The following is a 14,727-nucleotide window of genomic DNA, read 5'->3' as shown; positions in this document are numbered from 1 at the left end:
TAAATCTAAAAGATTAATTAAAACTCCACCAGCCCCTCATGCCCCATTTATAATGCTTCTCGAATGCTCTTTGGATGGGTTATTCACAGTGAAAATAAATAACCTCCTGAATCAAGCGATTTTGAGAATGCAGGCATCTCACACTAGTTCAAAAGAGAATTCGGGCCCGGGTCTGTAGGGCCACGCATCAGACAGCTACGCCGGTCGCTGTATAGAATTGCAAGACCTACGTTCGGAGAATTTCACCAGACACGATCATCTCAGTGTCCCTCTCTTGATTGTGAATTACCACGGTCTAGTCTTAGGATATGTTTTCTTGCTGGACTAATGTTATCTGGGGTTAGTCTGGTGAGCTCTTTCAGGCTTTTGTTTCCCATCATTGACTAACTGCGGGGTTTTGCTTGTTTTTTTGCAAATTCCAACTCCTTACAGTGGCTGAAACAAAGATTTTCTTTTTTGCTCTCTCGTAAGTAGGGAGGATGGGAAAAGCACACCGCAGCAGTTTCTTAAAGCTATTGAAAAACTGTTCGGGTGCTTGGAGTGGAATTGACCTTTTGCTTGGAATAAAAATGTTGCAGTTGATATCTGTTTCTTAAAAACAGCACTTTTATTTATTTGTGTTTTTCTCATAAGGAACAGGAATGATGTCCTGGTCCTCTTTAGTTTGAATCCCAGCAGTAGTACATGAAACCAAGCTTTGCAAGTCGATGCGTAATGAGGAATTGAACAGGATGTGGAAGGACACACACACGCGCGCGCGTGTGCACGCATACTCGCACTCAATCAATCAATCAATGAACCATAATCCTCTACAGTGGTGATCCCTATCTGTTGGGGAGTAAGGAAAATAAACCACTTTCCTGTTGCACGATGCCTGTTTGGTATAACTCATTATACCTAATGACTTAGGTATACATTAGCATTTTGGAGTTCAGGCTGTGATTGGCAAAACTACCTAAAGAACTTAGATGCCTAATTGCTAGCCCTCAAGTTCCCCTAGATAGTTTTGAGAACTGCAAGCTGAAGGCTGTGATTCCAGGTTCAGGGGAAGACATAGATCCTATATGCCCATACATTGAGCTTTTGGCTCCTGGCAGCAGAGGAGAAGATCAGCATCTCCACTTTCATTTAAAACCATGTTTCTAGCCTTTGTGAATACAGAAGAAAATCTTGAAAGTTTGTTATGAATGTAACCCACGTCCATCTTTATAGTAAGGAAGTGTATTCTGAGTATGCAGATCTTTTATCTTGAGGCAACTTGATTTAGGACAAAATAACCAGCTTGTGAGGGCAAGCCCTGAGTCTGGTAAAGAGCTGGAAATAACCCTCAGATGTGAGCTGCTCCACTTTAGTGTGCTAGTACCCTCTCCTAGGGACTGTTGCATGGGAGCAGGTTCTGGGGGCCCTGTGTGGGCTCTGCATTGCTTTAATTCAGTCTTGCCATCTGATCTGGGTGGGCAAACCCAGGCACCTATGTGCAGTGCTGTTGACATCACTGGGACGCCTTGGGGGCATAAGGCTCAAGTTTGTAGGGCTGTTATGAGGTTAGATCCTGCTCCTGCAACTTACAGCTGGTGGGTGGACTCCTGCTGGCCTCTGAGCATTGGAGCCAGCATGGCATTAATCATTAACTGTGCTTTGTCTGATGATTCAAAGCTTTACAGAAACCCCTTTTAACTCTTACCTCGTTCCACCAAAGAATCTGCTCACTGCTCAAGAACAGGCTATAGGCACAAAACATTCACAGAATCGGGCAGAAATTTTGAAGATGTAAAAGTTTGTATTTCACCAAGTTTCTTGTGCAAATCCAAACCATTCCCCTGAGGCATCTGATGCCCCAACCCACCAGTGCTACCACATGCAGGAACCCAGCTCAGGGTACAAAGGAAACCTGCCCATGGTGAATGGTGGACAGGAAGCAGAGATAGTGTTAAGGGGTAAAAAGGAAATTAGCTTTAATAATTCACAGGTGGAGTTAATGACAGTGGGAAGGACACTTGAAAAGAAACTATTTTTAACTGTCAACTTCCTTCCATAAATCTAGATGGCTCCTAAGTTAAATATTTGAATTGCTCCATAGTTTGTGTATTTATTTCAGGTTAGTTGCACAATAAGTGGTCACTGGCATTTCCCCTAACTTCCTAGTATTGACATCCGGCCGGGGCATAATCCACCCTGCCGTCCTCCAACATTTATTGACAAAGAGTAATTGCCGTCCAAGATTCTGCCTCCAAAATCTGCACCCCTTTTTCTTATATAATGCCCAAGGAAGAAGATGCCAGTAAGAGCTACACGAGTTACCCTAACACAGCTTGCCTGATGATTCCTTGTTAATAGGTAATAAACTTTGGAAGACATTGGTAATCCTCACCATATTGGGCTGGGAGGTGGTGAGGTTGTGATCTGAAATCTTGTATCTTTCCATTTAGTTCCTCATGATACAAACCTTGTTCCTTCTTTCTTTCTTAATCTCCACAGAGTGCCATGACTGGTGGGGACTCGCTTGCAGACATAATGACTCTAAAGTTCCTCCTGACTGCATTTGCTGTTCTGCTGTAGACAGTCTCCAGATAACGACAGACCTGGGACAGTTACCAGAGAAACTCCACAAGTGTCAGCCTCTCCTAATCAAGGTAAAGCATGTATTTGGAGGCTAGAAGGGACTGTTATGATTCTCTAATCTGAAATCCTGCATAGCACCAGGCAGAAAAACCTGCTCAGTAACGCCTTATTCAAATCCATAACTTCTGTTTGAGCTAGAGCATATGTTTTAGAAAGCCATTCGTTCCCTAAGTAAACTGTTTCAGTGGTTAATAACCCTCATTGTTAAACATAACAGTCTGCATAGCTGTCAGTATTCTTCAAGGTGTGGAAATGGGAGATAAAATAGCCCAGGTACATGCCCTTAATCTTTTTCTTATGTTTGTTTAAGACAGGGCAGTATCTGTCATACGAAGAGCTGAAGCATTTTCAGTCCCAGTACCCAGAATTGGCAGAGGTTACAATAGAAGAAAATGCAGCTGAACTCTGGAGCTGCCAACCAAGAGATGAGTTCCCTTTTGCCTTCCCTCGGTGAGTTCAAGGCAAGCTGGAGTGGTGGAAGTTGTACACCACTTTACCCCAGGAGGGCCCAGTCTTTGGTCAGTTCAGATGATTGCCCTGGGCCAGAGAGCTCCATCTGATGGGAGAAGAAAGGAGAGGCAGTTGCAACCTCCCTTCTTCCTAGCAGAGGTGTAGTCTGTGGAGACCATTGGCTCTGATGTGTAATGCTTTGGTTTGATCTAAGTGGACAGTTCTGCTCAAGATGGAGAATTGCATGCGGGTCTCTGCAGTCTGTGTGGGCTGTTCTTCATATTAAAGGTCAAGGCATTCTTGTATGACTTCTTGGGCTTTCTTTGGACCATCTGGTCTCAATTGGAAGAAGCAGATTTGAAAGGACCCCATTTTTTTCAGTTGAAACTGTTTGTTCTTGAAGTATAGAAGGGGGCTGACCCTTCTTTGATCTGTGCTAAAACTTGTAGTATGTCTAAGGCTTTGGCACAGTTTGAAAGCCCTGTAAGGTCCCAGTCTGCACAGAGCAACAGTATGTTAAATCTTTCCATTTTGCCTGTCACTGCGGGGCCAGTCTATTTTGTACAAGTCCCCCTGGCACTTATGTGAGTGGTTGGGGCCATACTTAAAGCTGCTTTTCTCAAAAAGGGCAGGTGTGAGCAAAGGAGTGTGGTGAAGCTCAGCAAGGGTACAATGGATTCTGTATGTTGGTCAGTGGTTAAACAGGGCTCTTTAAGTGGAAGACGCAGCATTCATTAACAGTCATCGGTAATGGCAGGTGGATGATCTGTATATTGACACAGATGTATTAACACTGTCATCCCATCAGGCAGCAATTTAAAAATGACATGCCTCACCCTAACTCTATCCTGTATTTTCTGGCCTCATGAATAGACTTGGATGCTCTGCACATTATCCATGTGGTTTCAGTTAGTGTCATACAAAATGCCACCTCCACATTTTTTTGTAATGACTTTGTTTGATTAATGATGTCAGATGCGAAGGGAAAGGAGAGGAAGAGGTACTCTTCAAAGATCTCTGCAATGAGGAATAAACCCTTTGTTCCCAAATGATCATGCTCTACCCCCTGTTCGAAGGTGCCTTGCTCCATCAGTGAGAAATGAAACCAGTGCACAGGGCTAGAAGCCAGGGAGCCGTGGGTTCTAATCCAGCTCTGACAGTGACTCCACATGAAGAAGTTTCTTAACCTGCCTGAGCCCCAGTTGTCTTGTCTAAGGTGGGGCGATCAATATGCATCTGCCAAGCCCACAGTGGTGTGGAGAATGAATGTCTGTAAAGCACTCTGTCACAGGATGCAGCCTTGTAAGTGCTTGCTGTTACAGTAATGTTAGCCTTTAAAATGTTTTCCAGGAACAAAACTCAGATTCTCCAGGAACTCTTTCCTGCTTTCTCCCTGCTGCCCCTCCTCCAGGTAGTCTCCCTGGAAAGCTGCTTTCTCATCCACCATCCAGAGTTACAGAATAAGGTGAGAAATCCATTGCAGCAATGCTTTCCTCCTATGTGTGTGCCGGGCACGCTGTCTGCACAGGCTGCAGGTCTGGCAGGGACTCCTCAGGGGATCCTTGTGTGTCACCTAAGCCATGAAGAGAGTAAGGCCTTGTACCTATGTTCAGCACAGAGCTGATGTCATTCCCTTGTAGTGCAGTTGGCAGCAGACACTCCATCCAACTGTTTAAGTTGGGAAACACAAGTGAGGATACCTAAGTTTTGTCCCTGTTTCTGTCCCCAACTTGCTGTAGGACCTTGAGGGCCTCAGTTTTCTTATCTGAACAATGGGAACAAGGCTCAGCTTCTACTGAAGAAGATTATGGTGCTGGTTTAGCACAACTGCTTATAGTCATTTTGTGTGATAGATTGGGGGAGAGGAATTCCCGACTGTCCCACTGTCTGCCCACTTGTTCTCTGTCTTCTTTTCCCTTGGAGTCCCACGTTATCCCCCCTTCTCCATTTTTTTTTATCTGTTGGGATGTTGGATTTTGGAGAAATAGTGAGTGAAGGAGCACACGTACAGTGCAGTCAGGGCTTTGATGTGATTGTGTTTTGCTAAACACATAAGTAGTAGTTGTCTGTGCAGCAGCCACCTGCCCACATCAGCCTTGCAGAAGATTGCAGTTGGATTCTGGCTTTTTGAGGACAAGGAGGAATTCTGATGCAGTGCTCTCCATGTCTCGCTCTCCCTTGTGTTGTAGACCCACAGACTGCACAGTGTGTTTGCTGTCGGAAATGGCCAGTTGACCTTGAGCATCATGCCTTCTGACAAGTGCAGAGAACACTGCAAGCCACTGAAGGTGGAGCTAGAAGCTGGGGATTTTGGTGAGTATCAGTGCTGCAGCTCCAGACCCCTTTTCCCAGCTCGGTCTTACTCCCACTACCTCCGACAGGAGTGAGAATCAGCTTCTAGCACCAAATAATTGCTTCTACATACTAGGCAACACTTCCACATAGCAAAAGAGAAGAGTTAAACCCCAGCCCCTGTGGAGCATAAGCCATGTGACTCCTAATGATAGTACATGCAGCTTTGTGTCTGAGGTCTGGTCTGCACTGGAGTTCTGCCAGCACAGCGTTGAGCGTATCCACACCCAAGTGTCCTCTGCGTCGGCAAAGCCCTCCAGTTGCCAACAGAGTTACTCCAGCTCTGCTGAGTGAAGTAAAGCAGCTGGCTGAAGGTGCATAGAGACACTCCCTCAACCGTCTTCTGGCTGCCACAGTCCCTTCAGCCACTGGTGCCTTCCCAGAATGTAGTTGGCAATCTGGCAGCACAGCTGTTGAGAAGCTGCACGGGGACCACCCCAAATGATTGGATAGGCATGTGCTTCAGCAGCTTGGCAGTGGTGGCTGTCTTTTGGTGGAGGAGGAAGGCATGTGTAAACAAGGCCAGTGGCCTGATCCTTTCCTCTTTTCTAAAATCCCCACTAAGTTCCCAGGATTATATGAGGTCCCGAGCACAAAGGAACTTCTTATCTGCACTCACCAAATGGCTGTTGTCTCAGCATTTATGTCTGTCCAGGTCAGGGTCCATCAGTGCTTGGAGTGGAAACCATACAAGCATGGGCAAAGTGCTGCGGGTAATGGCACTTGTCATTAAGTGGCTCCTTGTCCTCGGAGTGATTGCTGATCAGTGCCCTGCTGTGGTGCTACAGCCTGAAGAAGGTGCCTTTGGGAAGGAGTTGTAAACCAGGGCCCCTGATCCTACTCTGTCCTAGACCCATGTCCATCACATTTGTGCATAAACAATGTCTAGTTGTATGTCTGTCTGAGACCGCCTTTCCTTTGTGTTTCCTGAAGGCTATGCTAGCGAGGAGCACTGGACACTGAGCTTTCACTCCAAAGGAGCAGAACCTGTTGTGGTTTGCGATGGATCCGCTAGCTAAGAGCTGTGGGGGTAATGAAGCTTGCTTCAGTGCAGGGACATTGCAGCACTGGGGACAAAGAGACTGTGTATAAACACGCTAAGGCTGGTGCAGCTGAAATGTCAGAGAAGGCAGGTTTGCCAACCCTACACATTTATAACGCAGGGGACCTTGCACTTAAAATAACTGTATTCCTGATTTCTGAGGTAGTGTTTGCCTTTTCTCAGAAATGCCTTGGAGAAACTAGAGCTGAAATGATCTGACCCTCAGGTAAGCCATGGATTTGCACTGCAGGTGTTTCCCTGAGAGCAAGCACGGGGGTTTCTCAGGATGAGACTTGCCTTGTGTCACTTGTGAATACTGTGCTTTCGAAATTTCACAGGAAGCTGCAGACTGCAAGAAAATTGTGAATAAAAGTTGTCACCCCAAAGGTGTAATTTGGGGCCTACTAAGGGGGTTGGTTTGCCACGGAGACAAGTTACTGAAAAATGTCATGTGCTTTCCCCCTCATAACACTTAGGTGGTTACCTATGCTAGCCTGAAGTCATGGTGGCAGCTTGGTTCAGAGACATGAGCTTTCATAGGTGACAGCCTACTTCATCAAGTGCCTACATCTGACCAAGTAAATTGTTGCCTACAAAAGCTCAAGTCTCTCTGAGCCAGTCTCTGAGGTGCCACCCTGCCCTGTCTTTTGCCCCTCATAACATGCATCACTGTGTGCCCCAGAAAGATGATAATATAACCCCCCCTCTCCCCCAACCCAGTTTGGGCTCTGTGCCACAGGGATAAAACAGGCCTTCCAGCCTGGGTTCAGAGGCTGCCACCCAGCAGCATTCCTCTGCCAAATGTCTAGCCACTGACTCCTTTTGTCTGGCTGTGAACGCTCTTCTGCATTTTCCCAACAGCAGTGGCTGAAGCCAGTGAATGGTCACTATATTTTCCCTGTGTCCAGAATGGTTGGCAGGAATGGGGCAGTTGTGACTCTGAGGGTATGGCGGCTTTGGGTGGAGCCCATCTTTGGTGCAGGGAAGTGCTGCGTGAGGTTCTCCTGCCAGGTCTTTGCATCAGATCCGCTCTCCTACTAGTTCCTCTGCTGGGTCCAGTCTCGCTTTGACCCCTCCGTTCAGTGATGGGAGATTTTGACTCACAAACTTGGGAACTCAAAATCCTCAAAAAAACCCCCAAAAACCAAAAGTTACCCTCCTGCCAAGCCCGTTTAAAGTGTCCTAAGATGGCTGCCTAAAGCCATTATAGTCTTCTCTTGAAAATTTGGCTCCAATCTAACAGTGGCCAAGGAAGCCTTAATCACAGACTTTGCTTGGGTATCGCACTGCACTTGTTTGGGAAGTGCTGATGCAATTTCCCCAGCTAGTGTAGGCAGGATTTTAAGGAGGGCAGCCTCTTAGGGTTTGCTTCATCTGAAAGGTCCTTCTTCCCTTGTCGTTTTTGTATTGCCTTCTTCTGTACCTCAATGCTCCATTTCCCTCCAGAATGACCGTTGATATTTTTCCTGAGCCCTTCCAAGCTGCCTCTACATGTTTCCTGTTGCTTGTGCGCTCCTTTGTCCAGTGCCTTAAGAGAGGATCGGTTTCAGCATGTGCAGCGGTTCCTCCCAAGTCTGATCCTTTGGGTCTGTGTTTCTGCTGTGGAAGATCACTTACAGATGTGTCAGACTGAAGTCAGAGTCCAGGGCTGTGGTTCAGGACATAAACTCATGCTTGTTAATGCAGGATGCGAGGAGTTACGGTGTTTACGTTTGAAAGCAAGTTAATCATGTTAGGAGAAGCGAGACTTTCTTCATTTGTAAATATTTTTAGGTCTGTTTAAACTAACAGGCTGGGAAGATTTCTCTCCATCCCTTGCTGGTTTTTAGCAAGAGGCGAGAAACAAAGGGTGCACTTATTTATTATTTGTTACGACGATGATCAAAAGACCTAGGCAGGTTCAGTGCCTTGGTTTGATCCCTGTTCAGTAATCAGCACAGAGAAAGACAGCTCCAGCTCCAAAGAATATTCAGTCTGAGGGTTTGATCCTACTGACATTGTGCATATGCATCACTCGAGTTACTGCTACTGAGTCTGGTGAGACTAATGTGTGTCTGTGCTTGCAGGGTTGGCCCCTAAACAGACACACAGCATAAGCAGAACAGAACATAAAGGGGGATGTTCATGCACTGTAAAGGGCCAACTTAATTGGCAGCAAAGTGTCACCTGGAGTTAGGTTAGTAAAACTTCCAGTATTTCGGTTTTTGGTGTGGTTTAGCCTAATGATTTTACATGCATTGCTGTATCCACAGATGCCCCCCTTTAGCTCTGGTTTCTACTAAGTTAATGGGAATTTTACCCTGCACTTTAATAACAGCAGGACCAGGCACTAGAAACATGAACTAGTGACTTGCTACTTCTATTTTGGCAGCTTCTCAAGTCAAGCTCGGAGGTTAACGAGGTTACTGCAGTCACTTGGCTTTTCTGTGCCTAGTCCCATTTATATAAAGTTTTAAATGGGAGATGCGTGCAGAGAATATAATGGACCGGGCGTTAAGAGTGTGGGTGGTTTAGTGATAATGTTGTTTCTAAGTGTCCTTGAATGTAACTTGCAGGAAGTTGCAGAGACAGTTCTCAGTTGTGGTTGAAATGGCTGTGTTTTGTGGACCACGTCAGTACAGCTCCCTGGTTGCTTTTTGGAAGCAGAGGAGATCAGTTGATCAACAGTACAATCGGGTTTCTGGCTCTCTAGCAAGCAGTAGATTTTGAAGCCAGTGTGTGCCTGCTAGAAGAGCTTTCCTGCCAATGGCTTCTCCCCGGCACAGAGAGATCTTAGCAGAGCATTTGCAGCTGGTTGGACAGAAGATGGTAAATCTGTCCTGATTGCAGATTCACTTTCCAAGTGCAATTTATGGGCTCTGCATGAGTTTCCAGATCTGTGTCTGGGCGATTGCACTGCATACGTCCCAGCCTCTCTCCCCTTGGAGCGTTCATCATTTGTTTTTGAACTTGAAGTGTTTTTTTCTTGTCCTCTTCCGAGAGCTATAAGGAATTAAAGGCAGCATTAACTGCTGAACTAGAACAGGAGGGCCTGAGTCTACTAATCTTTTCCCCCCCCGCACTTAAGAATCAGATTTGGTGCTGTGTGAACCAGTGCCAAGCCCTGGTCTATAGCCAGATTTCAAGCCTATCCTTGTCCTGAGCAGCTGGGCAAACAGCATAACTTCTTTAATGTGGCCTTAGCTGTCAGGATTTGAGCTCTTGCTCAAATAATACTGAGATTGAGATTGTGTGCGCCAAAGTGAAACGTCAGCTCCTGCTACCACATGTGCTGTCCAGGCTAGAGAGGCGAAAGGCTGCAGGCAAGTCCAGTCCCTCTCTCCCCTGCTGAGTTTGTGTTTTGAGGTCACAACTTCACACAGTCACCCAAGAAAGCCATTTCCAAAGGCTGTGGCAGGTTGTGACCTAGGACCTGACAGAAAATGTGTTTAAACCTTGTCCCAGCCAGCCGTTTCCCAGGAATCTGTGGAGGCTGTAACAGAACGGCCGTCCTCTCGGGTAACAGAGCCACCTTAGCAGTGAACATGGCTGGATCAGCTCATTGATGCTGTATATTCTGTCGTGTGTTTCTACCACCTCAAACATCACCTGGGTATTTGTGGGCCCTGTTTCCTTCCTTCCCGGTGTCTTGAGACAATCTTTGTGCGCACCAAGTTTCCTTGTTTTGTCTCTCCTTCACTGGCTTCTTCAAGGTGCCTATTAACACCTTCCACGCAGATTCACCCCCTCTCCTGAACTTCTCTGCCAGCTTCAATGCCAGCCCGGACCTCGACTTGTGATCACTGAAATGCCAGGGGCTTGCGACCTGCTGTGAAAATCCACCAGCTGAAGCTGACTCCCTAACCCATTACCCTAATGGCCCAGGGTCACAGAATATTTTGCTTGCCAGTGTGGGAAGATCACCTGCTCCAGGTGAGTCAGTAGGGAGCATCTTGGAGAGGTTGGATTAAGGCCGACCTCTGATAACAGGAGACACTGATGATCCCTCTCTCCCTGGTTTCTGAACTCAGGATAATCGAAGGCAGGAGAAAAGGAATCTTGTTACGTCCATTCTTTCAACACCAGGAAATATTCCAGCTTCCCCCAGGGCACTGGGGCTGCCAAGTCCTGATGATTTTTAATAGGGCTTGCACATGGAAATCCCCCAGGCAGCTTTACAGCTCTCAGCCTTGAACTTGCTCTGCAAAACCCCAGAGAGTTTTTCCAGGGGAAGAGCCCACTAGGTCACATAGTTTTCACTGCACTTAGCCCCTTTCTCAGCAGCTGTTGCAAAGCAGATGCCCTCCAGCAAGGAACCAGGGATGGGATATTGGCTACACCTGCAATGTTGACTAGGTCTTAGGCTGTCTCATTGCCCATAAGGTGTGGAGCCAAGGGGCAGGTGGTTGCTGATATGTAGGGGGATAACTAATTTACATTGACCCTGCTATGAAACCCCAGGGCAGGTGAGGCATCTCTAGTTTTGATAGGATTTACCTAGGTTCAGTTAATGCTGTGCTTCCCCCTCTGATGGCTTCTCCTAGTTTGATGCCAAAGCTACAGGGCCTTGATTGTACAAGGACACCTAATGCACATTAGTTATACCCTGGTAAAAACTCTGCTCCCCTCCCCTGCCTTTTTTTCCCTGATTTTTCCAGCAAAGACAAAGCCATGGAGTAGCTGAAGAGAAAATCAAGTGAAAAGGGCTGTGAATGATAAGAAAAAATTGGGTTCAAAGGGGATCCTACAGCCGTTTCTCACAAGCAGTGCTGTAGTGAGTGGCCTGCCACTGTGAAGATGGGTTGCAGGATCACGCCTCTCCTTGCAGCATGCTGAATGCCCTCTGCTCCATGTGATTCAGTGGAAGGCAGGGAGATTCGGGCCACAAGTATGGAGCAGCTGCAGCAGCCTTGCACCCATGACCAGAAAATAAGTCTCTCAGAGGCTTCTACTTTCTTCTCTTCACCTATTTTCTACATAAAGCTACGTACTTACTTTGCTCTTCAGGGCTGCTGACCATAAGTCTTGTAAAGTGTAGATCTACTGTTGTACTAAGCCAGATCTGGGAGATAACTGGCTTTTTCCCTTTGTTTTTGAGACTCGAACAAATGATAGTGTATTGTTAGCATCATCTTTGTGTAGGGGGGAAATAGGGGATATTATGGTTAATTGTAACATATTACAAAGGCTCAGGGCTGTGCTGGGGAAACAATCCTATATATATAGAGCTATATCTATATATATCTCTATAGATATCTGTAGATAGATACAGATGGGTATCTGTAGATATAGATATCTATAGAAATATCTATATAAAAATACATTAAGACTGTTTTGAATTATGTATCTGTACACTTGAGTAGCTGTTAATGTAAATATGCAACAAATGCAGAATTTTATGGATGGTTATAATTTAATATATTGCAAACTTTGTAAATAGTTGGCTGGGGGGGCTGTAAAAAGTGTAAGTAACTCAGATTTGTATGTACAAATAAAAAAAGATGTTTTTACTTTTTGCAATGAAATACAAATGTTGAGGCACTCCCTCCTCCCCCCCCCCCCCCCCCCCCCCCCGGCAATTAAAGAAAACCCGTGTCGCAGATTCAGTTGTCTGTTTGGGGATTATTTTCTCCATTTGTTCCCTCCTTTGAGGTCCTCTCCGAAACAAAAATGCACTTTAATTTCATTTTGCAAATGGCACAAAGCAAAGATTAGACTTGGCTGACAACTCTCTCTTCTCCTCCTCCCAGTTTTTCTTGTGTCTTTTGTCCCCCACCCACCTCCCCCCGTGCACTGAAGCTGTGTCAGGCTCACACATGTCCCCACGTGCCAGTGTATAACATGTTATGTAACCAAGTTGTATATCCTAGTTAATGCAGATGGGCTGTACGTCGCCGCCGCGGAGCAGAGCAGTTGAACAAACAAAAGCCACATTCCTTATGCCGTTACCTAACGGAGCCTGCTGGACTGGACACAAGCTTCTCTGCACATGGGTGGAGGGGTTGGCCCTCGTTTGGTTTTTTTTTAATGTCTTTATGCTGTAGAAACAGGTTCCAAAGAAAACAATTGTGGGCGGGGGCCCAGAGTTGAGAAACTGCCTTCAAAGAGCTTCAGAGTTGCCAGCAGCTGTGAGTGACTTTGCTGAACACTTGACTATTACCAGCTATTTTGTGCTGTTAGCTCTGCACAAGGTTGACATTTGCTGAGGGCGTGCAGTTGGGGCCATACATACAGCACTGCCAAACCTGCAGCCGTGTACAGATGCCCGGAGGCAAGGCAGCAAGCTGGCATGCTCCAAACCTGGGCAGGCGGAGGGAGCAAGCTTGTTTGTGTTGAAAGACCCTCCAGGGTCTGAATTTTTTAACAAGAATGAGGATGTCTTCCCCCCTTTTCTCCCTGCCTTTATGAGGCCACATCCCAAGATCCTTACCTTGTGGTTAATAGGAAGCTACGTGGCATCATTTCTCTGGTTCCCGCCGTCCCAAAGCATTCGGCAGTTTTGGACACTTTCCCTACTGCCCGTGGCCTAGGTAGGCTGGACACTGGTTGAGCTTGGGGGCAGGTGCACAGGAGAAGGGCTCGTTCTGAATCCCGAAGGATCCTGCAGCCAGGGAGACCCAATGGGATGGCATATCTGGGGCTCAAGATCTGTTTGATGACATCCTGACTGGTACTGCGCCTCCCACTTGTTCACCCATCTCCCTTTCCCAGTCACTCAACTCCCTCCCCAACAATTAATATTTTACCTAATGAGCACATCATGTGCTATTCCCATCATTATAATGACTTGTTTGTATGGCAGGAGCACTTAGGAGCCCCGACCATCGCCTTTTTGTGCTAGGTGCTATATAGACACAGAATGCAAATGGTCCTTACCAGTTTCCTAATTCCAACCTTTATCTCTAGACCAGGTTTAGAGAGATCTGCTTGCAGGTTGGGGACTTCTGCAGTGGTCCCAAGCCCCTGTCTTGGTCCACAGAGAGATGGCTCCAGTTCTTCCGCTTTGCTAGCCGTTTCCACAGGTTTCCAGGTCCTTTATTGTAAAGGAAGAGCTAGCTCCATGGCGGTGACTCCCCCAGTAGGTGAGAGGAAACAGGCACCACATTTTGGGTGTGCGACTCCCAGAGGAAAAGGGTTGTTTAAGTTCAGACATCTTCTCAACTGTGTCCTGTGGACACAAAAAGCTGAGAGGATGTTTGAGTTGTCTGAGACATAGTTCTGCTCAAAATGGACAGGACTCTGTCGTACTTGGGTGTTCAGGGCAAGAAAAGCAGCTATACTTTAGTCTTGCATAAAACGGTAATTGTGTGTCTGCAGAACTGTTTTCATTGGTAAGGGTGGTCCTCCCCAAAATGCTGTGATCCAGAGGAAGATGCTACTTAGACCATGTTGGAGTGGAGCGAAAATTCCCAAGGTGATAAACAACTCCATCATTCAGGAAGTAAACACGGTCAGAAAATGATTGGATAATTAGGACGATACAGCAGGTCCTGATGGTGAAAAGAGAAATGTAGGTAAAATAAAGCGGGTGTAAATGTGTGTGAAGGCTCAAGGGGATGAGTGGAGCAGAACCCCCTTGCAATGAGGCACACGGGTCTACCAGGCGATGACTGAAGCAACCTACCAGTGCCCCCCATGTAATCCGTTGTTACGTGGGTCTGCTTGCTGTCTTCTGCTAACCATTGTACCTTTGTGATTAGAAGCAGAGGTGGATTGGGGGCTGGGGAGGCAAGAGGGCGCAGGACAGCACAGACAGGATATAAGCAGACCTTGGGATTCACTTACAGCATGAGAAAAAGTTAGCAGTACCCTGACCCTGAGCCTGTTGTTCCCCAAAGGCAGCAGAAGGGGCTGCGATGGGGATGCATCGCAATCACATGTGCAGCGATTGCAGATGGGGCGGGAGTTCTCCGCCTGGCAGGCTCTCCAGAAAGATGTGCTCTCCGCTGTTATGGGATCTGGGGAGCCCTTTGCTGACACCTCATTATTATTAGCTATGGGGGCACTTGTGATGTCGGAGCGTAGCATGAGACACGGCCCTTCCCTCATAGAGCCTGTGCCGAGTTCTGGAGACGAGACGAGCAGCGGGGACAACTGCAATGTCCCACCCAGATCCCATCGTGCATCGTGAGCACGACCCATGCCAGGCTCTGTCTGGCAGGTCTGATGTTAGGAATCGTAACCCAGTGCTTCTGCTTGCTGTTCAATGGCTGGTTGGTTCCTCCCTAGCTGCGGCTGTGGGCTGGTAGCAGGTGCAATGTGCTACGTGTCCATTTGGGGTT

The 14,727-nt window shown here is 46.9% G+C and overlaps 1 protein-coding gene across 5 annotated transcripts in view; it reads left to right on the top strand.

The window, feature by feature from the left end:
* Positions 1-12,016, top strand: part of C13H6orf89 (chromosome 13 C6orf89 homolog) — a 31,747-nt gene extending 19,731 nt beyond the window's left edge. For all 5 annotated transcript variants that reach the window (XM_090026455.1, XM_090026456.1, XM_090026457.1 and 2 more), the window contains 5 exons: positions 2,479-2,633; positions 2,933-3,072; positions 4,423-4,537; positions 5,262-5,385; positions 6,358-12,016. In XM_090026455.1, coding sequence (XP_089882581.1) covers positions 2,479-2,633; positions 2,933-3,072; positions 4,423-4,537; positions 5,262-5,385; positions 6,358-6,443 — 620 coding nt within the window. In that variant the 3' untranslated portion in view covers positions 6,444-12,016. The remainder of the gene's footprint in view (positions 1-2,478; positions 2,634-2,932; positions 3,073-4,422; positions 4,538-5,261; positions 5,386-6,357) is intronic.
* Positions 12,017-14,727: the final 2,711 nt, after the last annotated feature.

This window comes from Crocodylus siamensis, chromosome 13 (assembly GCF_052110815.1).
Source record: "Crocodylus siamensis isolate JL-2025a chromosome 13, ASM5211081v1, whole genome shotgun sequence".
NCBI classification, from domain to species: Eukaryota; Metazoa; Chordata; order Crocodylia; family Crocodylidae; genus Crocodylus; species Crocodylus siamensis.
The sequence above is the reverse complement of the archived record's forward strand: the minus strand, read 5'-3'. Positions and strand labels throughout refer to the sequence as shown.